We start from the raw sequence: 26,441 nt of genomic DNA, 5'->3' as shown, positions 1-26,441 counted from the left end.
GTGGAAACTTTTTTAAGGTCACTATCCCTGACTCATCAAAATTACGTGATTTTTAAAAGGCACAGGTTTATAATGCCTCATAACACTAAAGGTGGCTTTTTAAGATAAGGATTTTATGTAAACTTTTGTTGTGAATGAAAAAATAAACAGTATACCAGCAGCAGCTTTCAAATTTAACTTTAAATAGCAATGCTAGGAGGTTTTCTTTCTCTCTTCTGTTTTACATCTACACTAATTCTGCTTTTTATGTTTTAAGAGGTCTTACTTAATAAAATGAAAACTGATCAGCACAATGGTATTCAGATGCTTCCTGCTATCTCATAGTAATCTAATTGAATTGGGATTTTTCTCCCTCTATTCTTTTTCTAAGGGATTTTGAAGAGTGTTTAGGAGACACAGTAAATGAAAACTGGAATTTCCCCTATTGTTGAAACCCCCCCCCCTTTTTTTGTGGTGGGTGGTTATCCAAGATTAGATGATGGAAAAAGATGAATTATGTTTTGTCATAAAACTAATGCTGTTTTTAGTTTCATATTTTGTGACTCAGATCTGTCAAAGATCCAGATCAGAGGTGGTTGTTTTCATTTCTTTTTTCCTTACAATGTTTTATTTTCTTATCTAGATTGGTCAGGTGAAGCAGGAACTGTCCAGAAAGGACACAGAACTACTAGCCCTACAGACAAAGCTAGAAACACTCACAAACCAGTTCTCAGACAGTAAGCAACACATTGAAGTGCTGAAGGAGTCCTTGACTGCTAAAGAACAACGGGCTGCCATCCTGCAGACTGAGGTAAGAATAATTCTGGCATTGGCAGGGAGTCAGTTCCTTGGCACCTTTTCATGTGTATCACCTGTGCTGTTTTTGTTATACTTAGATTTGGGAGATATGAATAATGTAATGAATAATTCTTTAGCAATGTGATCAGTTACTGTACTAAAATATAACTATTTTGTGTCAGTTCTTAGATTTATCAAATCTGGTGCAGTTTATGTATGTTTTTAATTCTTTGAATGTTCCCTAAGTTTGTACTTCTAAGTATACTTTAACATTATGAAATGTTGTAAAGATAGTTGTAAAAATGAAATCCAGATGAATCTTTTGTTCTCACCCATGGTGAATCTTCTTGTCGTAAATGGCAGTTGGCTCGGTTACCCTGTGTTTGGATTATTAAGTGTTCTCAATTTTTGGTATTATGACTAGCTTTATGTAGGCAAACTGCAAAATCTAGAAATGTTCTAGGTAGATCTTTTTTGAACTACAGATCATGAGACAGTGTGCCTTCATATCCTGTTTGAAAATGAAGTTAGTATTTTTAGAAATCTTAGGAGATTATTTAGCCTGTCAGCCCTGATTATAGGTAGGAATACCTATAAATAATTCCTTACAGATGAGAATCTATCATATTTGTAACGATCAAAGAGAAGGAATTGATGATGCTATTTGGATTTACTGTCTTAAATATTCTTTAAAGGTCTAGTGAAATAGGGAACTTAGGTAGAAATAGGTAAGTAGTTCTGCTTTATAGAAGAAAACTGAAGCATAAAGTTTTTTTTTTTTTTTTTAGTTTTTTTTTTTTTTTTAAAGAACTGGATAGGTAAATAGGGCATACTTAGATGGAAAAGAGGAATGAGAAATAAAAAGAACGCATAAAGACATTATAGACCCAGAAGAGGAGAATCTTCAAGTGAGGAGGAATGGGGAAATGACCAAAACTCTTTCATGTAATATTTTATTTTTGTACAGTTTGGGACTTTGTTGAAAATGAGAAATTTGGATGATGTATTTGTAATTTTCCTTACAACTTAGACTTTTTCTGTCAGTCGTGTTTCTTATTATCAGGATATCAACCTCATTCTGCCTCACAGGGATATTATAGATAAAAATTAGGTTTTGGCTCTGGAGTCATAATTACCGAGTTTGAAATTCAGCTTTACCACTTACTACCAGGTATGTGATCCTGGGCATGTTATTTAACTTCGCTGTGCTTCATTCTCCCTCCATCTATAAGATGAAGAGGAGTGTCTGCCTCATCGGTTGTTGTTAGGATTAAACTAGTTTATTGCACACAGTAAAGCCTTGGTCTGTTATTGTCATCATTGTAGCTATTGTATTAAAATCAGCGGATATATATAAACTGAAAATACTAAGTGAACACGGTTGGTTTTCTTTCCATTGGCATACATTTTATTAAGATATGCTCTTTCGTATTTTTATTCAGCTAGTTTTATGTTCATCCAGGGAATTGCAAATATAAAATTATCTGGAAAATGTTGCAAAGTTACTAACTTAACACCTTTATTAGAGTTTCACCCCGGTAACTGTTGTGCATGCAGTACTACAGAAGGGTCAGAAGAGGGTGCCAGTGTTTTAGAGGTGAGCCGACTTCCAAGTTTAGGACCATAACATTGGCTAGAGGTGGCAGGTGTGTGAATCAGAGAACCAGGCAGTTGGTTAATGATAATGCAAACATTTAAAAGGTGTCACAGTCTAATAAATGACTTTTTTCCTCTTGGCAATCCATCCTTTTCTTTGTACCCCTCTCAAATACTGGTCTCACTCGCTAGGTCTCACACAAGTGGGCTTGTGATTGATTTCTTGTACCATAGAGAGTAAAGACTGTATTTGTGGTCATTCTTGAATGGTTCTTATATTTGTTTTTAGCCATGTGGGAGTAACATTTCAGTAATTACTCCTAAAAGTCACTCGGACAACTGCTCAAGTATGACCATCTCATCCTAAAAGATAGCAGTGTAAAAGCCAACAATCTTTTCAGTGTAGGATAATTATATGAATGTGATATGCCAAGTCGCGTTATTAGCATGTGCTTTTTTTTTTCTCAGATTACTCTGGTGACATTTGACTGGAGTCACTTTTTCCAAAACATCTTTCTAATGTTAGAGCCCAGTAAAAGGCAGTTTGAACCAGTTCTATGATAATTCTTATATATTTTTATAATTTGCTCTTAACTGATATTGTCCTCATCTTTGCAGCTGTCCTAGACTTTGATCTAACTCTCACATCACTAAATTAAGCATGTATGAAAAAGAACATGGATCAAGGAGTTTTTAAAAATCCTTTAAGGGTGGCTCAGTCGGTTGAGCATCTGCTTTCTGCTCTGGTCGTGATCTCAGGGTCCTGGCATCGAGCCCCACATCGGGCTCCCTGCTTGACGGGGAGTCTGCTTCTCCTTCTCCCTGTGCCTGTCTCCCCACCTTGTGCTCTCTCTCTCTCTCTCTGAAATAAGTAAATAATAGTATTTTTAAAAAAAATAAATAACAGTCCTTTAAGGAAAAATAGGATATGAGAAAAGCCCTGATTTTCTTCTTGTTCATGGTCCAGGGAATGAAGTCCTGTTGTGTTGGGCAGTGTACAATACATAGTATTTCTGGAATTACTCCTATTTTGTGAACATCTCTTTTAATCTGTTGATCTTCACAGAGGTGGTCTGGATTTAGTAACATAGTGGTTAAAAGTACGGGATTTGGAGTCAGACCTAAATTTGAATGCAACTGTTTATGTTTATTAGTTATGTGACCTTGGATGAATTACTTTACCTCTTTAATCCTTCATTTCCTCATTTTAAATGGGGATAATAGTAGTACCAACTTCCTAAGGTTGTTGTGGCAAGAATAGGTGTTTAATTATGTAGCTCTCATCTGAATTTAGAGGGAAATATTAAATATCAATGGGTTTCAAATTTTTTTACTTACCTTACAGTTTATGAGCACTTTTATTTTATTTGATCTCTGTTGTCTTATGTGATCCTTAGATTAATGGTATGGATTAGGCAAGATAAGTATTTTTTTTGCTTTCATTGTGGGGAATTATGTGAAGTTTTTAATTAGCATATGACTTTTGGTTGGCACTTGGGGCCAATCTCACTAGTACTCTAGGACTTTCAATATTGGTTATAATATTTTCAGGACGTTTCCTATTTTATGCCCACTTTCTTGTTTCTAAGTCTTGATGACATACTGTGGACTTACAAATGAATTTATTTTCTGTTTGAGTTTTCAATGTGCAGAGCTGATTTTGTCAGTAAAATAGTGGACCTTACTGCCTCAAAGTAGTACAATTTTTTCTTCTCTAGGACATTGAATTTTAGAATTCTATTTATTATAGGTGAATATTATCATCTATATCTTACTGACAGTTTACAGGAAGCGGTTCTTCTTTCATAGTTGATCCAGCACAAAGTAAAGAACTGCCCTGGCTCTAGGATGTTTAGGCACTGGAACTTGGATGTTGTTTGCCATGCACCTTCTACTTCCCAACCCAGTGCCCCAGTAGTGCTGTGCTCTTCAAGCTGGAGTTTTGACTTCCTTAGCACACTTAGTAATACATCCTTAGGACTGAAGTGCGTTTTAGAGATCATATAGCCTTTCCATAATTCATAAAACATATTTGATAATACCTAACATTGGCTGCTTTCTGTGTGTCATGCAGGGATGTATACTTTCGTTTTCTCAGTTAATCCTTGCAGTACTCTTCGAAGAAATAAGAATTGCCATAACATTTTAAAGATGGGCACACTGAAGCTCGGAGAGATTGAGGTTACATGAGTTATTGTGTGATAACCTGGGCTTCAGAGTTTGATCAGTTGAAATTCCAAAACTTATGTTCTTGGTCATATGCTATAATGCTTCCCTGTGAGGAATTTGAATATATGTATATATATGAAACAACTGCTCAGAATAAAAGAGGATTTGGTGTCATGAGGTGGTTTGGGTTTTTTTTCAGTGACTTTCTCTCTTACTGTTCTGGGTGGATCATTGCTCCACCACCACTCTGAGCAGTGCTTAGCCTGTAATGAGTCATGGGGTAGTGGTGGCGGCAGGTGCTATAGTGTAACACTGGTGTGGTATTCAAGCCAGCTTGTGAAAGTGGCCTGACTAGCTTCTCCTTCCACATTACTTATACCTGAGTAGAAGATCACTTCAGAAAAAGAGTGTTGGCAGAGTTAGAGATACATATTATTACACCAGAGGTTCTCAGATTTGGGGGCTTCCTGCCTACCACCACTAGTCCCCCAGCTTCACATGGTGAGTTGGCATTGTTCACAGTGGTGATGGGGCAGTGTCTTACTTGAGGAGATGCAGATAATGATAAGCTTAAGAAAATGACAGGAAAATAAAAGTGTACGTATGGCTGTTAATATGCTGGGAGAATAAAAACAATGCATAAGTTTCAAATCTTCATAAAACTCAATTTATCTAGTGGAGAATAAAAAAGAATAGGGGAGGGGGTGGGGAAAAACAAGAGGTATGTAGACACTATGAACAACGTTGGCCAAAATGGTGTGAATAATGGGAAAGGCGATATATGTGAATAAGTTAAATTTAGATTAAAATACAAACCTCGGGGTGCCTGGGTGGCTCAGTCGTTAAGCGTCTGCCTTCAGCTCAGGGCATGATCCCTGAGTCCCAGGATCGAGCCCCACATCAGGCTCCTCTGCTGGGAGTCTGCTTCTTCCTCTCCCACTCGCCCTGCTTGTGTTCCCTCTCTCGCTGGCTGACTCTCTCTCTGTCAAATAAATAAATGAAATCTTTAAAAAAATAAAATACAAACCTCAGTTGGATTAAAAAATAAGATACAGAATGTGTTGTTAGTAAGAGTTAAGCATAAGACAAAAATAGCAGAATTAAAAATAAAAAATAGAAAAAATTCAAAAAATTAAAGGTATATGAAGAAAATATGTCTTCCCAATATGATTTATTTCAACACTAGTTAAATTATTTATTTATTTATTTTTAAAAAGTAGGCTCAACAAGGGGGCCTGAACTCATGACCCAGAGATCAAGACCTGAACTAAGGTCAAGAGTTGGACACTTAACCGACTGAGCCACTGAGGCACCACTAATTAAATTATCTTTTTTGGTTTTTTTTGAGAGAGAGAGAGAGAGAGTGAGTGTGAGCAGGGAGAGGAGGAGGTGTGGAGCAGAGGAAGAGGGACAAGCGGACTCCATGCTGAGCGTGGAGCCCCGCATGGGGCTCGATATCATGACCCTGAGTTTGTGAGCCGAAATCAAGAGTCATATGCTTAACCAACTGAGCCAACAAGTTATAAAGTACACAGAGCAATGTTACATACTTAAGAAAAAAAAAAAAAGAACTTGATCAAAGAAACAAAAAAAATAATTTGGAAAATTTCAGTAACGTCAATAAGCTCAAATAAGTGTTCTGTAGAGTATTGCACTAACAAATAGAGAATATGCAGTGATTTTAAGATCTTACTGAATAGTCCTAAAAATCAAATGTACTAGGCCACAGAGGAAATGTCAAAATTGCCAAGAATTAAAGTCACAGGGACTGTGTTCTTTGACCCCTAATGCAGCAAAATTAGAAATAAGTAATGAAGAATTGCAACATAAAGCTAAAATAAATCTGGAATCTGAAAATGTAGTACTTTTTTGGGGGGAGTATAGTTGACACACAGTGTTATGTTAGTTTCAGGTATACAACTTAGTGATTTATCAAGTTTATACATTATGCTCTGTTCACTACAAGAATAGCTACCATCTGCCCATTATATTGCTATTACAATATAATTGTATTCCTAATGCTGTGCATTTCTTCCCTTGATTTATTTATTCCATAACTGGAAGCTTGTATCTCCCACTCTCCTTCACCCCATTTGCCTAACCCCCCACTTCCCTGCCCTCTGGCAACCATCAGTTTGTTCTCTGTATTTATAGGTCTAATTCTGTTTGTTTGTTTGTTTATTCATTGTTTTAGATGCCGTTTATGAGTGGAATCATATGGTGTTTGGCTTTCTCAGTCTGACTTTCTTCACTAAGCATAGTACTCTCTAGGTTCATCCATGTCATTTCAAATGGCGTGATCCTTTTTTATGGCTGTGTAATATTTCATTGTATATATACCATGTTTTCCTTATCTCTTTGTCTATTGGTGGACACTTAGATTCTTCCATATCTTGGCTATTGGAAATACTGCTGCAACAAATATAGGGGTGCACATACCTTTTGGATTAGTGTTGAAAATATACTACTTAATGGTCTTTGGGTTAAAGGAGACTAGAATAGGGGTGCTTGGGTGGCTCATTTGGTTAAGCGCTCAACTCCTGATCTCATCCTAAGTCCTGATCTCAGGATCGTGAGTTCAAGCCCCATGTTGGGCTCCAACCCCCATGTTGGGCTCCAAGCCCAGTGGAGCCCACTTAAAAAAAAAAAAGACTAGAGTAGAAAGCAAAAGAAAATCTGTGGGATAACTGATCCTCTGGTGTATAGAGGGAAATGTCTTGTTCTTGTATTTATCAGAAAACAATAAAGAATGAAAGTTAATAAGCTAAGTGTACAAATCAGGAGACTAGGAAAAAAAGAAAAACAATCAAAACAAAAGAAATAGTAAGATGGAGGGTAATAGAAACTAAGTTAGCAATCAATAGAGTAGAGGATAAAATAAGCTGAGTTAGTTGTTTTAAAAAGGTTAATCATACAGGATCGTCTCTTACAGAATGATTAAGAAGTAACTACTAGTACCATACAATTTAAAAATAATAAATGACAATTATAAATAATTATATTCTAATAAGCTTGAAAAGGTAGAACAAATACATTTCTGGAAAATCTGACAAAGTAGGTTCAATTGGTAATAGAAAACACGAACAACAATCATTATGAAAAATAAATTGCTAAACAGTCTCAACTCTATCGCCTCCTAAATCCTATGGCTCAGATGGCTCTTTATCAAAAATTCAAATATAAATAAGCATGTTTATATTTAAGTTTTTCCAAAAAGTAGAAAGAGCAAGAAAGCCCAAGATTATAGGAGGATATGAGGAAAAAGAAAGAAATTCAGAGAAATCTATTGATACCAGTAGATGGTATAATTTAATACTGTAAGGATATCATTTCTGCCTAAGTTAGTATATACATCAATTCCAATGAAAATTCCCAGCAGTAGTTCTTTAGAAACTCATTTTACTTTAAGTTTTACATGGGCAAGTCACAAAAGGATATATCATTTCACTTATAGGAGGTACCTAAAGAAGTCAGATTCATAAAGATAGTAGAATGGTGGTTGCTGTGAGTTGGAGAGAATGGAGAGGTTTGTTTTTGTTTTTTTTTTAAATTGTACAGTTTTTGTTTTGCAAGATGAAGGGAGTTCTGGATGTTGAATATACAACAGTGTGAATGTACTGAACACCACTGAACTATACACTTAAAAATGGTTAAGATGGCAAATTTTATGTTTTGTGTATTTTACCACAATTGAAAAATTTTAAAAATTATATGGACAAATAAAGCTATTCTAACATTAACGTGAAGAGGAAAAGATGAGAGATCTACCCTAATAGATCTGAAAATATACTCCAGAGCCATAAACCTAACCAGACCAATCAGTGCACCCCTGAATGGTGTAGTACTGGCACAGGAATGAGCAGATAGAGCAGTGAAAAAAAAAAATAGAGTTTAGACATGTATGTAGAGGGGAGCATCATCATAAACTTGCTAATTAAGTGTGTGTTAGAAAACTGACATACTATATGGAGAATAAAATTGGCTATATACCTGGTGCCAGATAAAACAGTGAATTCCATATTGATTAAAGACCTCATTGTGAAAGAGAAAAACAATAAAGCTAATCAATGAAAATGTATCTTAGGTAAGATATCTTTAAGTGACACCATCAAATTTAAGTATTTCTGTTCAAGAAAGAATACTACTGACAAAGTTAACAGATGTGTGACTGATTGGGAGAAGATAATTTCACTGCCTCCCAAAATAACAAAGATTGATATATAGAATAAAAAAAGGATGCTTATAAATCTGTAAGAAAAATAAATAAACTGAGGGCTTCAGAGGGGAGGGGGGTGGGGGAATGGGATAGGCTGGTGATGGGTAGTAAGGAGGGCACATATTGCATGGTGCACTGGGTGTTATACGCAACTAATGAATCATCGAACTTTACATTAAAAAAAAGATTAAAAAAAAAAGAAAAAGAGACTATAGGAAGGGAGAGAAGGATTTAAATGGACAATTAATAGACAAGGAAACTAACTGGTTAACAAATAAATGTAGCATGGGATCCTCAGTCTCGTTAGTAAACAAAGAATTGCAAATTTCAGAGACAATGGAATGCTACATTCCATTGATGAAATGGGTAGAAATTAGAAAATGAGTTAATATTCAGTGCTTGTAAGGATTTGGGCTAAGAGGAACATAGATGGCATAGTTGGCTCCAGTAATACCATTCCTGGGTGTGTTCCCTAGAGAGAATTTCCCACTGGCCCACAGGAGGACATGTATAAGGATATTCACTATAGAACAAGGAATTGAAGGCAGCCCAAATGTTTTTTACTAGAGGGGTTAGATAAGTAAAATACAGTGGATGTATACCATGTAATACTATGTAGAAGTCAAAAGCAATGACCTAGAAGTATTCCTAGGGCCATAGATATATATATTTTAAAAGTAAGAGACAGAATGAGGTATATAGCATGCATATAAATTAAAAACACATATGTACATAAAAATAAGCCTCTGTATTTCTAAGTTACATGCATATTCAGAAACACACACATTAGAATGGCTGTGCATTGAATGAGGAATGGATATTGGATGTGGATGGAAAATAATTAAATAAGACAACAGTAGAACTTTGCATGGATAGTTTTAAGTGAATTGAGGATTAAGAGTAATTTAGTTCTTTCTTCAAGTTGATGGGTGTTTGAAAACATTAATTCTGACTGTGTAACTACTGTGAGGTATGTTGGGTATGGTGTATTTAGCACATTGATTCTCAGAGTTGTTTTGGCTGATCTGTCTGGCAGGGCAGATGTCCCTGTTTTTCCTCATCCCTTCCAATGCCACACATCTGTCAGCAAGAACTCTTAACTAGGGTTGTTCTGAAGGGTTATTCTTTTTGGTAGCTGAGGGGCTTGGAATTTAATGGTGACACCTGGGTAGCAGACCTTGGCACTAAAGGGATAGGTATTTGTAACCGAGGCTCCTGCGTAAATCCAGGACTTTTCTGGGAAAAAGTTGACTAGAAAAAATTCCTCCTTCCAGTATTAGTTGACAATATGAGACACTGATTTACCTGGTCTTAGGGTTGGAGGAAAGGTGTCTTCTTAGGAGCTTTGAGTTTGAATATGCACAGCTGCTGTCAACACTGACTTTAGTCCCTGCAGAATCCCACAGATGAGAGCTCTGCTTAGAATGAATTTACAATCCCAAATTACTTAATCACCTATGGAATTTAACCTACCCTGAACCAATATCAGAAGTAAGAACAAAGAGAGTGATTAGACCCTTAGGAATATTGGGTAATAGAATGAGACCATAAATGAAATTACTAAAATACAGGATGGAGTAGTAAGCATAGGAGCACTCTTGAGAATGGAGAAGAAGATATAACTTATTGGGCTGTTGTGTTAGGACTGTTGAGGCAGTGTAACAAAGGTAGCCTAGCTATAGTTGTTTAGTGTCTTTTAGTCTTGGCTTTGCCACTTACTTGTTATGTAAGTTTATACTTTTTGTGCTTCAATTTCCTTATTTATGAGAAGAATAATAGCATTACCTCATAGAGTATTGTGAGAGTTAAATGAGTTAATGCATGTACATATTAGCACTCAGTCAATATTACCAATATCAAATACATGAAGGAAGGATTTAAAACGCGAGCAAAGGGCAAAACACTATAAATAATACCAGGCAGGTTGTTAAGGAACAAAACAAGGTTTTTAGATATGAAATACCTAATAACTAAAGTGAAAGATCAACATAGTGGTTTAGCTGCAGATTAGAGAATGTTACAGGGACAGTTAGTGAATCAGAAGATACATCTGAGGAGATATTATCCAAAAAGCAATAAGGCACAGTTAGAGATAGGAATTAAAGAGAAGTCTGTTGAAATAAAAATCTAACATATTTATGTGAGTTTCAAAAGGATAGAGGAAATGGGAGGCAATTTTAGAAGAGGTAATTGCTGAGAATGTTACTGACTAGGTGATAGGAATGGACCTTCAGTTTATGAGCAAATAATTCTTGAGCAGAAAGATATCCACACCTACCATGAATCACAGTGAAACCATAGATAAACTGATTTTAAAAACCACCAGAGAGGAGAGATAGTTTACCTACACAGGTTTAACAGGCCAGCAACAGGCTTTTCAACAGCAACAATAGGAGCAAGAGAGAATATGGTAGAGTGAAAAACTTTGGCAGCTCATAATTCTGAACCCATTGAAATATCGTTCATCGGTGGAAGTAGAATAAAGACTTTTTTTTTTTCAGACTAACACAAACTGAGTTTACTACCTATGGATCACATAGAAAGAACTGCTAGAAAGAACAAAATTGTCTCTACAAGGAAGGAGATGTAAGAAAGAGTAGTAGAAAAGGGATATTAATGTGACAGGAAAAAAACCCAATCAAATATCAATGTAAGAATTTGGCACAGACCATATAGGACCAGTGCCATTAATATCAAAACTTCAAAATAATTGAGGTTATCCAATAAAAGTGAAGACTTTTGGAGAAAGATCATAAAAGGTAGAGCTTATCAGTTGCTTCTAGTCGTTGGTATAATGTTTTTAAATGATACAGCAGGTGAAATTCTGCATCTAAATTATTGTTGTCTTCTCCATCATAGGACTGAAAAGAGTAGGTTGTATATTTTAATAGTGGAAAAATGGAAGTGAGGGCCTAAGATGTGTGAAAAGAAAAATTATAAGAAAGCATCCAAGAGATCTATTCAAAGTATGATTCAAAGACCAGCAGCCTCCATTCACTTAAGAACTTATTGGAAACACAAAATCTTTTTTTTTTTAATTTTTATTTAAATTCTAGTTAGTTAACATACAGTGCGTTATTGGTTTCAGGAGTAGAATTCAGTGATTCATCACTTACGTACAACATCCAGTGCTCATCATAACATATCACTCTTCTAGCCCATCCCTCACCCACATCCCTCCATCAATCTTCAGTTTGTTCTCTATCATTAAAAGTCTCTTATGGTGTCTGTCTCTGTTCTCTCCCTCTCTTTTTTTTTCCTTTCTTCCCTCTTCCCATATGTTCATCTGTTTTGTTTCTTAAAAACCATGTATGAGGGAAATTGTATGGTATTTGTCTTTCTCTCACTGGTTTTGCTTAGCATAATAAACTCTAACTCCATCCACATCATTGCAAACGGCAAGATTTCATTCTTTTTTATGGCTGAATAATATTCCATTTTGGTTTGTGTGTATGTATACGTGTGTGTATACCACATCTTCTTTATCAATTCATCAGTTGATAGACATTTGGGCTCTCTACATAGTTTGGCTATTGTTGGTAATGCTGCTATAAACATTGGGGTGACTGTACCCCTTCGAAGCTGTATCTTTGTATCCTTTGGGTAAATACCTAGCAGTGCAATTGCTGGATTGTAGGGTAGTTCTATTTTTAACTTTTTGAGGAACCTCCATACTGTTCTCCAGAGTGGCTGCACCAGTTTGCATTCCCACCAACAGTGCAAGAAAGTTCCTTTTCTCTGCATCCTTGCCACTTTCTGTTGTTTCTTGTGTTGTTAATTTTAGGCATTCTGATAGAGGTAAGGTGGTATCTCATTGTAGTTTTGATTTGTATTTCCCTGATGCTGAGTGATGTGGAGCATCTCTTCATGTGTCTGTTGGCCATCTGGATGTCTTCTTTGGAAAAGTGGCTATTCATATCTTATGCCCATTTCTTAATTGGGTTATTTGATTTTTGGGTGTTGAGCTTAGTAAGTTCCTTTTAGATTTTGGATACTAACTCTTTATCAGATAATGTCATTTGTAAATATTTTCTCCCATTCTGTAGGCTGCCTTTTAATTTTTTTGGTCGTTTCCTTCGCTGTGCAGAAGCTTTTTATCTTTTTTTTTTTTTTTTTAAGATTTTATTTATTTATTCGACAGAGATAGAGACAGCCAGTGAGAGAGGGAACACAAGCAGGGGGAGTGGGAGAGGAAGAAGCAGGCTCCTAGCGGAGGAGCCTGATGTGGGGCTCGATCCCACAACGCCGGGATCACGCCCTGAGCCGAAGGCAGACGCTTAACCGCTGTGCCACCCAGGCGCCCCAGAAGCTTTTTATCTTGATGAAGTCCCAGTAGTTCATTTTTCCTTTTGTTTTCCTTGCCTCCGGCGATGTGTCTGTCTAGTAAGAAATTGCTATGGTTGAGGTCAAAGAGGTTCTCTCTATGTTCTCCTCTAGGATTTTGATGGTTTTTGTCTCACATTTAGGTCTTTCATCCATTTTGAATTTATTTTTATATATGGTCTAAGAAAGTGGTCCAGTTTCATTCTTCTGTATGTTGCTGTCTAGTTTTTCCAACACCATTTGTTGAAGAGACTTTTTTCTATTGGATATTCTTTACTGCTTTTTCAATTAGTTGACCATATGGTTGTGGGTCCATTTCTGGGTTTTCTATTCTGTTCCATTGATCTGTATGTCTATTTTTGTGCCAATACCATACTGTCTTGATTACAGCTTTGTAATATAGCTTGAAATCTGAAATTGTGATGCATTTAGTTTTGTTTTTCTTTTTCAGGATTGCTTTGGCTACTCGGGGTCTATGGTGGTTTCATACAAGTTTTAGGATTATTTGTTCTAGCTCTGTGAAAAATGCTGGTGATATTTTGATAGGTATTGCATTAAATGTGGAAACACAAAATCTTGAGTCATACTTTAGACCTATTGAATCACAGTTTACATTTTAGTTTCCTTAGTCTGTGAAGTGCTATAAAATGTTTTGTGTTTTGGCTGGGGCCGGATGCAAATAAGATTACTAATCTGTTATTGGTCATCATTTAGGAATCAAGATGAGAGCGGTTTTTGAGATAGGCTTTGAGCAAATGTCACTTTGCTTTTCAAATGAGAACAAAGAGGATTGCCCGGTTTGTGTACCTTATCTTTTTCGTAATTGCTATTTTACAATGGAATTGTTGGAGGACCTTGAATTAGAAAGGTGATCACTGGGGCACCTGGGTGGCTCAGTTGTTAAGCGTCTGCCTTCCCCTCAGGGCGTGATCCCAGCGTTGTGGGATCGAGCCCCACATCAGGCTCCTCTGCTGTGAGCCTGCTTCTTCCTCTCCCACTCCCCCTGCTTGTGTTTCCTCTCTTGCTGGCTGTCTCCATCTCTGTCAAATAAATAAAATCTTTTTTTTTTTTTTTAAAAAGAAAGGTGATCACTAAAAGTATTAAAACTAGGTCATCTAAGGCTAATTTTATATTATTCTTTGGTCGTATTTTTGGTTTGGAAGATCAGGAATATATGAAAGATAATAGTAAACCTCTTCTTCAAGGCATTGGCAAGGCAGTGTAAATAAGATGGAGAAATGTAAGCTAGATAAGATGATAATTAGGTTTCTTCATACTATAATATGAGTTTTCCTCAAAGATAGTGTTTAATGATGTATGTTAACCTACATAAAAGTTTCTGGTGGTATTATGTATCTCTCTAACCTTGACTCTTCCTTATTAAATATTTTTATTAATGAATCGGATGGAAAAAAATACAGGGAAGGGAGGGGTGGGTAAATGTGCATGTTAGATAAGAAATTCAGCATTCCAAAAGATCTTTAAAGAGCAGAGTAATGGGCCTAAGCCAAGCAGGATAAAAATTTAATAGGATGACTATAAAAGTCTTTAGTTTTCTTTTTTTTTTTTTTTTAATATTTAATGTATTTATTTGACAGAGACAGCAGTGAGAGAGGGAACACAGGCAGGGGGAGTGGGAGAGGAAGAAGCAGGCTCCCAGCAGAGGAGCCTGATGTGGGGCTCTATCCCAGGACTCCGGAATCATGCCCTGAGCCGAAGGCAGATGCTTAACGACTGAGCCACCCAGGAGCCCCAAAATCTTTAGTTTTCTATCCTTCCCTTTCTCCAAAAAAAAGCTAGCCAGTCGGGGCACATGGGTGGCTCAGTTGGTTGAGTGTCCAACTCTCAGTTTCGGCTCAGGTCATGATCTCAGGGTCCTAGGAGGCAGGCTCCCTTGTCTCCCTGTCCCTCTGCTCCCCCCCCCCCCACTAATGTGTACATCTTCTTTTCTTTCAAATAAATAAATAAATAAATAAATAAATAAATAAATAAATAAATAAATAAATCTTTAAAAAAAAAAAACTAGCCAGTAAATAAACAAAACAAAAAAACACCGAACAAAAAACAACCAAACCCATGACAAAAGTAAAACAGTCTACTTAAGTAATCCTTCAGTATCTGTATAGCGGCTGCCAGAAAACCCCCTCAAAACCAAAAACGATATGCAATCTTCAGTTGTTTTAAAAGTGTCTTGAAATAAGGGTGAAGGAATCAGCTGTAATGTATTGAATTCTGGGTATAATGATTTATTTATTTACTTTTTAAAATATTTATTTGAGAGAGAGAGAACAAATTGGGGAGAGGGGCAGAGGGAGAGGGAGAAGCAGACTCCCCGCCGAGCAGGGGGCCTGACATGGGATTCGATCCCAGGATCCTAGGATTATGACCCAGGCCGAGGGCAGAGGCTTAACTGACTGAGCCACCCAGGCACCCCTGTGTATAATGATTTAAAGTATGTTGGTACATTTAAGAATGTTTAGATGCAAAGAGTCTGAAACCATGGCATGTTAAGGAATAGTTGAAGGGTAGCTTGGAAAAGAAATGCTTTTGGGAGTACGTGATAGTCTGCATGTATCTGAATGGCTGTTATGTGGAAGAGCATCTAGCCTAAGGGGTTGAACTTGGGCCAGTGGATAAAATTACAGAAAAAAAAATATTTTTTTAAACTTCTAGATTAGAGTTCGCTTTTATGCCTGGTAAAAGCAGCACATGGGCAGCCTCTAGAGAGGAACCGTGTACTTGGGTTTTACTAGAGGTGTCCAAATACTAGAGAGGCCTTTTTAAAGGGGATACAGAGATCCAGGATTTAGACGAGAGTTTGAATCAGGTGACCTTTAAAAGTCCTTCCAAGGAGGAAATTGTCTCTTTCTGTGATTCTAAGGGTTCCACACAGAAAGGATGATAAGGTTTAATTAATGTTAGTCTGATACCAGAATAAGGAAGTGTTATAGATGTGTTGGCTTAGAGGGGTCAGTGTAGAATTAGGTTGGCTGACTGTGGTGCTCTATCAGATTTGCAGAGACCAACATTAACATTTCTACTGTGGCTACATAGCTGAATACAGCTTATTACTGTATACTTTGTATAGGTGTTATCATGTTATCTTTAAAACAACATGATTTATGAATCAACATGATTGTTATGAAGATTATGAATTTTCAGGGTAAAGTAGGTGGAGACATTGATTTATTAGACTAAATTTGTAGCTTTTTTAAAATTTGTTTTGGTGAGCAAAGTACAGATAAACTGTGTACTGTGGAATGGCACGTCTGTACCCCTGGCCTTTTTGATGTTTCTCTGGGCTCTTCAGTTTTTTGTCAAGTATGAGGCTTTAGACAGAACTCAATGCGGTTTGTCCAAATAGCCTTTTAAAAAGGTTTACTTGTGGATGTTGTCAATCCCATGGCCTAATGCCCTTCATTCAGCCTCTTTCTAGATGAGAACAATGGGAGATGTAGTGGTAGGAAATTATACTCAGTGGTCTCAGGCAAATCACTTAGTTTGGGCTTTGATTTCATCAGCTTTCAAATTAGGAGTTTAGAGTATTAATTTTTTAAAAGTTTATGAAATACTGCCAAATATAGGAAGAAATGCAGAAAGTAAGAAAATAAATACCATAAGATTTAACTTATATTAATGTGGACCACATTAGGTGATCTTTAAAGGTTATTTAAAAGAAAAGGTTCTTAAATCTCATTATGAACCAAATATTCAGTGGAAGATCCGTGTTAAGAATAATATTTCGTTAGAATCTCAGGGTTTTAGAACTGGTTAGGAATAACGATTTGGAAGTTGTTATTATGGAGGCGGTGGTTAAAGCCTAGCATTGAATTGGTTTCTCCAGGGAAAGTTGTATAAAGTGAGACGTGAGGAGGGGGAAAATGACAGAGGATTCAGTGAAGAAAACTGAAGAGGTGGGGTCAGAGAGTTAAAAAGTGAATCATACTGGCAAAGCCAAGTAAGGAGTTATAGGAAATAAGCCATTGTATCCATGCAATTCCTGTTGCTCATGTGTATTTAGAGAGATGTATTTATTGATGTAAAATGAAAGAAGGTTAAGATAACTTAAGATAATTAATAGTTTTGTGATCAGAAGTGAGAGGCCAGAAGAGCAAGGTAGCCATTTTTCTGTTCATGTCCATTGGTAGAGAAAATCTTGTAGAGAAAAACCTTCTGTTTTTGTTGAAGTTGGCATAACCTGTTTGCCACAGACCTTGATTCTTGGCAAGCTAGGTGCATGCTGTTCCTCCAGTGCATTTGATGTGAATAAACAAGGTCTTATTCCTCCTGCCAGGCATGGTATTAGGGTGATGACTATGTGTCCTGCTAGTCTCTGAGGGGCTTTCCTGCATACGTTTTTTGTGGTTTGCAAAATATGGACCTCACACAAAATTATACTATGAACTTAGCTCACTACTAACGAAAAAGATCAGTGTAGAATTCAGAGCAATTAATCTAGTGGTAGCAGAGTGGTTTTTGTGGTTATTTTTATCTTAGATTTCCTGACCAGCACATTTAAATTCTGTATTGAACGACAAAAGCAGACCAAGGAAAAAGTGTATGAATTGAATATTTAGTAAAGAAAAGATGACTTAGTAATTAGAGTATGAACTTGAGTAATTTCTGTACCTAATATTTGTGATATGAGATATTTTTTATTTGAAAGCCTGAATTTCCAGCTGACTCTTATGCCGAAGGTTTGTGTCTATTACAAGAGTTTTCATTTTTTACCTTTTTCAGTCACCAGTTCCTGTGGGTCTCATACCTGACATTCCCTCAAAATGGCATGCAGGTATTTATGACTGGTTAGCACTGGCACATTTATGGGTCACTTAACTGAGTGAGGGATCTAATGTAAAAATGCAGCTAGAACATCAAGGTACTCTTGGTAAAGAAGCAGCAACATGAGGTCTTAACAGTAATTGTTCTATGGGACTTTAGTATATCAGAATAAGAAACATTTAGAAATGCTGAGGGAGGTATTCCTGCTGTATTCTGATTCCTTACCCACTGATGGCAAACATTTCATTTTTTGAAATTAATGAAGAGAAGAACTGAGAGACAAGAAATTAGGCAGTTAAGACTTACCTATAAGTTTAAATGTCTGGGCTTTTTGCCTTTATAAAAAGAATTTAATAATGTATTTTGGGAATATTGTGTGAAATGTTTTTTAGGTGAGTTACTTTGTTTTTTGCTTGTTGTTATTGGGATCTGTGGTACATGTTAGAAGTAGAATATACAGTATACAGAATACAAATTAGAATGTAGAAGTTAGGTACAAATGATTTAGCATATGATTTATTTATTTTTAAAATTTCTGACATGTATACTTTTCTAAGACTTTGCAGAAGAGTCAATGGATTCAATAAGCACCTTCTTGAATCACCGTGACTGATGCCCTGTAATGGATTCAGCTAATAGAAACCAAATCTGATACTGTCAAATAGGATTAGTAGCCACGCAGGCCAGCTTGAGCTGTCCTGAATGCCAAGTGGATAAGGGTCAGTGGGCTCTTTTGGCATCTTAAGCAGCTGATTGTTGAATTTCATATTCCACAAAAGTCCTTGCTCTGTGGTGGCAGTCCTTTTCTTCAAATTGAATCAATATTCAGTTCTGACATTTGTATTGTGGACCTTTTTGCTTCTTTGCATGGTAGAATGTTTCTGATTTTAATAGGTTGGTGAAGAAAAACCAAGGAAATGTAAAGACTTTTGTCATCTTGCACTTTAGAAAGGACTATTGGGGAACTCTGTGGAAATCACATAATTCATCTTTGTTTTGCATTGGATTTTAATTCTTTCTCTGAGATCTTTAGTGCTGAATTCAGGCACCAGAACTGGACATTTTTAGTGGTAATATCTCTTGGGTTCACTGGGCTTGATGTATTGTCGTTCTGTTTGTCAGCAAAACATTTTTTTTTTTATTACTTTAATCTTTTCTTTCTCCATGTCGCTGAGGAATATTTTAGGTAGGCTGGTTATCTTGACACATTGCATTTCATAAGGTATTCAAGGGAAGAACACATTTAGGTCTTCTTTGATTTCTTTTATTGTAATTTTCAGCATATAGATTCTTTACATGTTTTCTTAGATTTATAGCTAGATATTTAATTTTTTTGAGGGATTGTAAATGGTTATACATTTTAAAAATTGAAGTTCAATATTGGATCATATTTAATTTTGTTCAGTTTATAAAATATCTACATTTTTAAAACAAGTATAAATATTATCTATTTTCTTTAATATTACTGTTATTAAGACCTATTTCAGGCACATGAAGTATAGATAAAAAATTAAACACTATAAAATGATGTCATGATGTGAAGTTTTAAATTTTAACAGAGTTGGGTTTACCAGTATTTTTTCTTTATGATATATCCTTTCTGTGTCTTTAAACATGAAACCTTCCATGCCCCAGTGTCTTAAAAGCATTTTCCTATATTTCCTTCCAGTACCACAGTCAAGATAATGAGCATGCCCCCATGTTTTCTTGTGCCTCTTTGTAATCCCTTTCTTTTGCCTTTCCCTGATATTCTTTGCTACTTTCCCCTTCTCCCTCTTCCCAGGCAACTCTTGATCTGTTGCTGTTCTTTTCCATTACTATAATTGGTGTCCCATTTTCTAGAATTTTATATATATGAAATCATATAGTATATACTCTCTTTTGTCTAGCTCTTAGTGGGGTAGTATATTATATAATTAGTGGTTAATATTGTAGGATCTGGAGACAGACCAGTTAATCTTAAATTCCTGCTCTGTTGCTTATTTATTTTTAACTCTCAGTTTCTCAGGTTGCCATGGGAAAGTGAAATTTTCCACAGGGAGAATGCAAGTGAAGAAGATACAATGCTTGAGGATAGAATTGGAAGGATTTTTAATATACTATATATAAGGTTGGCAAACATATACATGACCATATGCAGAAAGGTTTAGAAATCTGAGGATAGAATGAAGAAAACCCTTTAATTTAGAAGTAAAGATTTGTAAAATAATTATGACTAAAATAAAACGGAGATGATAGGAGGCTGTGTTTGAAAGGATTGCTCGGGCTGGGTGAAAAACAAGACAAACAGAATAGGGATGAATGATGAAAAAGAGATGATAGGTCAGAGGTTATGCTATGCACACAGAGTAGATTTAGTAGGTATAGAAGAAGGAAAACGGTTGTTTCAGAAATAAGAATTTAAGAGTTTGAAAGTTTTTAGGTGGCCCTTTCCAGAATATAGCAAGGTTACCATCTATCATATATTAAAATAGAATAGAGGAAAATCAGAAGTGAAAACTATTTATTGAGGGGGCATGGTTGAACTTGTGGTGAAGAATTATAAATGGAACCTACAAAGATTACTTCCCCAATTTCTGGCTTGGTGGAATGAGTGGCATTGAAGTGGTTCGTAGAAGTGTAGTTTAGCGGAGTGAAATCTGGTTTATTTACATGTTTTTCCTTTCCAGCATAGTCCAAGATAATTTGTAAGTATCTAACTATAGAGTCTTAAATGAGACTAGTCTTGTGGGAAATTTTCCGTGGTACTTAACAGTAAGACTACCATACACACCGTATTGGTTCTCAGATACCTTATAGTTTAGATATAATATTAGATTTTTCCCTGAGAGTTTTGGTGTACTCTAAATGTGAATCATTACCATGTCACCTGTTTTTTCTTTGTGGGTTGGTTAATCCACAGACAGCTAGGAAAAATAATATAGGACAAGTCAAGATTAAAGATGTTTTATAGAAACATACTTGTATCTTAGATTTGCACTTTCAGTATTGTAGCCGCCAGCTATATGTGGCTATTGAGCACCTGAAATATGGTAATCCAAATTGAGATACGATGTAAATATAAATATTAACAATATGCATTGGACTTTTAAAACTTAGTATGAAACAATATAAAATAAAATAGCTCATTGATAGTTTTTAATATGGATTACATGTTTGAAGTGACAGTGTTATAGATAGATTAAACAAGTTATATTATTAAAATTTTTTGTTTCTTTTTTTTTTAATATATGCTTGAACTCTAAAATTTCATATGTGGTTTGCATATGACTCACATTATATTTCGGTTGAACAGCACTGTCCTAAGATGAAAGAAATCCACCTCCCTGTTTTGCTATAATAAATATGTAACTATTTGCTGAATTGTAAAACCTTAGTGTAAAAGCAAAAAAAAAAAAAAAAAAAAAAAAACCCAAAAAACAAAACAAAACAAAAACCCAAAATAATTTGGTTTGTGCGTATGCTTAATGAAATTTGCTTTGAATGGATTTAAAAATAAGTACTATCATTAGAGTTCTAGTTATTTGAAAGTTATATTTAGTGGAAGCTGTTACTAAACTTGGGGGATAAAGGTAACTGGATGCCAGACTTTAGCTGACTGTCTTTGGGCCTGAAAGTGGACCTTTGCTTTCCTCTGCACGGTATCTCAGTGCATTATGGGATTGTTGGTCTAAAAAGCACCATTTTCTACCTCTAGTGTCTGTTATGTGATACAGTAAGTGTCATGCTTGGTGATGCTTATGGTTTTCTTTCTAATTTTAGATTTTCTAAAGCAGTGTAACATCATTTGGGAACTTGTTAGAAAAACTAATTCTTGAGCCCCAAACCCATTGAATCAGAACTCTGGTGGCTGGGCCTGGGAAATCTGTTTAAACCCTCCAATAGAAGTGGCAAAACTCAGTCTCTTTATAACAGTTCTCCATTTTGCCCCTCGATTCAGATCTGTTTATCCTGATATCATTGCATATTTAACTGATGTAAATTTATTTTTATTACAGAAGTGCTCATAAGGTTTTAGGGTTTAATTTCTAAATAGCTTTAATTATATTTAGAGTGGTATTTTATTTGATTCTAATGAAAGTTTACTATGTAAGTATCATTTGGGCAACTGTACACATGTATTTGGGAGGGATTACATTCCTTTCTTTTCATTTAATCATTTCTAAAAATGTCACATTCTTAGGTGGATGCTCTCCGATTGCGTTTGGAAGAGAAGGAAACCATGTTGAATAAGAAGACAAAACAAATTCAGGATATGGCTGAGGAGAAGGGGACACAAGCTGGAGAGATACATGACCTCAAGGACATGCTGGATGTCAAAGAAAGGAAGGTTAATGTTCTTCAGAAGAAGGTAAGGTGCATGTGTTCTGAGTTTAGTTTCCTACATCAGGCATATATCCTCATTCCTACCATGTGTGTATATATATATGTGCATATATGTGTATAATATATATGTATGCATAGATAGCCCTCTCACCCTTTGTCCTGAAATGCTTACTTTAAAAACTTTTTAAAAATGTTTATTTTTCTTTTATTTTTAAATTTTAATTCCAGTGTAGTTGAACATACAGTGTTATATTGGTTTCAGATGTGCAATATAGTGATTCAGGAATTCTATACATTACTCAGCGGTCATCATTAAATATGCTCTACTCATCAGGGACGTTGGCCTCTAGTTCTCTCTCTCTTTTTTTTAAGTAGGCTCCACACCCAGTGTGGAGCCCGACATGGCGCTTGAACTCATGACCCTGAGATCAAGACCTGAGCTGAGATCAAGAGTCAGATGCTTAATCTACTGAGCCACTTAGGTGCCTCTGTAGTTCTCTTTTATTGTGGAGTCTTTATCTGGTTTTGGTATCAGGATAATGTTGGCCTCAGAGAATGAATTTGGAAGTTTTCCTTCCTTTTTTATTTTTTGAAGTAGTTTGAGAAGAATATATATTAACTCTTCTCTAAATATTTGGTAGAATTCACCTGTGAAGCGATCTGGTCCTGGCCTTTTTTTGGGAGATTTTTGATTACTGATTCAGTTTCTTTGCTGGTAATTGGTCTGTTCAAGTTTCCTATTTCTTCATGTTTCAGTTTTGATAGTTTATATATCCTGGAATTTATTCATTTCTTCTAAGTTGTCCAATTTGTTGGCATATAGTTTTTGATAATAGTCCTGTATAATTGTTTGTATTTTTGTGTTGCTGGCTATTTCTCCTCTCTCATTTGTTATTTTATTTATTTGGGTCCTGTCGCCTTTCTTTTTGTTAAGTCTGACTAGGGGTTTATCAGTTTTATTAATTTTTTCAAAGAACCAGCTCTTCCTGGTTTCACTGACTTTTTTTTTTTTTTAAGTTTCTATATCATTTTATTTCTGCTCTAATCTTTATTATTTCCTTCCTTCTCCTGGCCCTAGGCTTTGTTTGTTGGTCTTTTTCTAGCTCCTTTAGGTGTAAGTTTAGGTTGTTTATTTGAAGTTTCTCTTGTTTCTTGAGGTAGGCCTGTATTGCTATAGAATTCCCTCTTACAACTGCTTTTGCTGTATCCCAGAGGTTTTGGACCATTGTGTTTTCATTTTCATGTACTTTTTAATTTCTTCTTTGATTTCTTAGTTGACCCATTCATTGTTTAGTAGCATGTTGTTTAACCTCCATGTATTTGTGGTCTTTCCAGACTTTTTCTTGTAGTTGACTTCTAGTTTCATAGTGTTGTGGTTAGAAAAGGTGTGTAGTATGACTTCAGTCATTTTGTATTTATTGAGGCCTGTTTTGTGACCTAATACATGTTCTGTTCTGGAGAATGTTCCATATACACTTGAAAAGAATGTGTATTCTGCTGTCTTAGGATTCTGAATAGATCTGTTAAGTCCATCTGGTCCAGTGTGTCATCCAAAGCCATGTCTCCTTGTTGATTTTCTGCTTAGATGACCTGTTCATTGATGTAAATGGGGTGTTAAATCCCCTATTATTTTGTTATTATCAATTAGTTCCTTTATGTTTGTTGTTATTTTATATATTTGGGTGCTCCCATGTAGGGTGCATAAATATTTACATTGTTATATCTTCATGTTGAGTTGTCCCCTTTATTATTATATAGTGCCCTTCTTTATCTCTTGTTAACAGTCTTTGAAATCTAGTTTGTCTGATGTAAGTATTGGTATTCAGCTTTCTTTTGACATCCATTTGTGTGGTAATTGTTTCTCCATCCCTCACTTTCTTTTTAAATGATTTTTTTAAAAAAAGATTTTATTTATTTATTTGACAGAGAGAGAGGCAGCGAGAGAGGGAACACAAGTAGGGAGAGTGGGAGAGGGAGAAGCAGCTTCCCGCGGAGCAGGGAGCCCAATGCGGGGCTCAATCCCAGAATGCTGGGATCACACCCTGGGCCGAAGGCAGACGCTTAACGACTGAGCCACCCAGGCGCCCCTCCATCCCTCACTTTCAATCTGGGGTGTCTTTAGGTCTAAAGTGAGTCTCTTGTAGGCAGCATATAGATGATGTTGTTTTTTTCATCCATTCTGACACCCTATGTGTTTTGATTGGAGCAAATAATCTATTTACATTCAGTAATTATTGATAGATATGTATTTATTGACATTTTATTACTCGTTTTGTGGTTGTTTCTGGAGATTTTCTCTGATCCTTTCTTGTCTTTTTCATATTTTGCTGATTTTCTGTAATGATATATTTGGATCTTTTTTTCTTTATTCTTTGCATTTTAATTAGTGGTTTTGATATGGTTACCATTAGGTTTGCAAATAACCTCTTCTGCAATTATTAGTATATAAATATGTATAGATTTATTTATTTATTTTAGAGAGGGAGAGAGCTCAAGTGCAAGCATGACGGGGAGGGGCAATGGGAGAGGGAGAGAGAATTTCAAGCAGACTCCCCGCTGAGCATGGAGCCTGACGCAGGGCTCCATCTCATGACCCTGAGATCATGACCTGAGCTGAAATCAAGAATTAAATGCTTAGGGGTGCCTGGGTGGCTCAGTCGTTAAGCAAAAAAGAATTAAATGCTTAACTGACAAAGCCACCCAGGCACCTCCAAATATCAGTCTATATTAAGTTGATGTTCATTCAAGTTTGAACCCATTCTTTCTTCCTCTCCTCCCCATGTTTTAGGTATATGTTATTCTATTTACATCCTTTTTTTGTGCATGAGTTTCTTGACTGATTTTTAGAGAAGTGTTCATTTATACTGCTTTTGTTTTTCCTACCTTTATACTGTCACTTTTGTTCTCTCCTTTCCACTCAGAGAGTCCCCTTTAATATTTCTTGCAGGACTGGTTTAGTGGTCACGAACTGCTTTAGTTTTTGTTTGCCTGGGATACTCTGTCTTTCCTTCTATTCTGAATGATAGCCTTGCGGGGCAGAGTATTCTTGACTGCAGATTTTTCTCATTCAGCCCTTTCAGTAGATCATGCCACTACCTTCTGGCTTGCCAGGTTTCTGTTGAGAAATCTCCAGCCAGCCTTATGGGTTTTCCCTTGTAAGTTACGACTTCTTTTGTCTTGCTGCTTTTAAGATTTTTTCTTTATCACTAAATTTTGCAAATGTAATTATAGTATGTCTTGGTGTTGGCCTGCTGTTATTGATTTTGAGGGGAGTTCTCTGTGCCTCCTGGATCTGGATGTCTGTTTCCTTCCTTAGATGAGGGAAGTTTTCAGCTATTATCTCATGAAATAAATTTTTTGCCCCCTTTCCCCTCTCTTCTTCTTTTGGGACTTCTATAATATGAATGTTATTATGTTGATGGAATCACTGAGTTCCCTGTATCTGTTCTTGTGTGGCATAATTCTTTTATCTCTTTTGTTCAGCTTCATTGCTTACCATTATTTTGTCTTCTAGGTCATTAATTTGTTCCTCTGCTCCTTCCAGCCTGCTGTTCATTGCATCAAGCATGGTTCTAATTTCATTTATTGCACTCTTCATCTCTGTTGATTCTTTTTTAACTCTTTTATGTCTGTGATAAGGGTCTCACTGATGTCTTCTTTTCTCAAGGCCAGTGATCCTTATGATAGTTGCTTTAAATTCTTCATCAGGTATATTCCTTATATCTGTTCCACAAAGATCTCTGCCCATGGCCTTATCTTGTTCTTTCATTTGGGGCAAATTCCTCTGTCTTCACATTTTGTCTAAGTCTCTGCCTTCTTCTGAGTGTTAGAAAACCCAGTTATATATCCTCCTGAAATTAATGGCCTTATGAAGAAAAGGGCATGGAATGCCCAGGGAGGGACGTGTCAAGGAGTGTCTCCTATGTGTGCTGGCTGTGCTCTGCTTTTGTGTTCTGGCTGCTCTGCCCTTCAGGCGAGTCATCTATAGAGGTTCTCCTTACCTGCTGTAGGCCGTGTTTGGTCCCTGGCCTGAATGTGGCAAGTTTTAGCTAGGTGTGCTCTGGTCTGCTTGTGAAATGAGACCTGTCACCGTCTCCACTGTAACTGAGGCCCTGCAAAACTCTCTGGTCTGGAGACATGGTATGGACAGGGGTTTGTCCTGGTCTTCTGGGGCAGGGTCCTGCTGCACTGGGACTGAGGCAAGCATGACTGAGAAGGGCCGTTCCACTAGAGACCCAGGGGGGTAGGGCTT

At 36.3% G+C, this 26,441-nt stretch overlaps 1 protein-coding gene across 12 annotated transcripts in view; it reads left to right on the top strand.

Annotated features, from left to right (window-relative positions):
- The window catches only part of ERC1 (ELKS/RAB6-interacting/CAST family member 1), a 554,385-nt gene that overhangs the window by 128,529 nt on the left and 399,415 nt on the right, over positions 1 to 26,441 (top strand). For all 12 annotated transcript variants that reach the window (XM_087855512.1, XM_087855510.1, XM_087855513.1 and 9 more), the window contains 2 exons: positions 623 to 790; positions 22,047 to 22,214. In XM_087855512.1, coding sequence (XP_087711638.1) covers positions 623 to 790; positions 22,047 to 22,214 — 336 coding nt within the window. The remainder of the gene's footprint in view (positions 1 to 622; positions 791 to 22,046; positions 22,215 to 26,441) is intronic.

The sequence above is a fragment of the Ursus americanus genome, chromosome 25 (assembly GCF_024610735.1).
Source record: "Ursus americanus isolate L20-20 chromosome 25, mUrsAme1.1.p, whole genome shotgun sequence".
Lineage (NCBI taxonomy): Eukaryota > Metazoa > Chordata > Mammalia > Carnivora > Ursidae > Ursus > Ursus americanus.
This window is presented reverse-complemented; position numbering and strand designations above follow the sequence as displayed.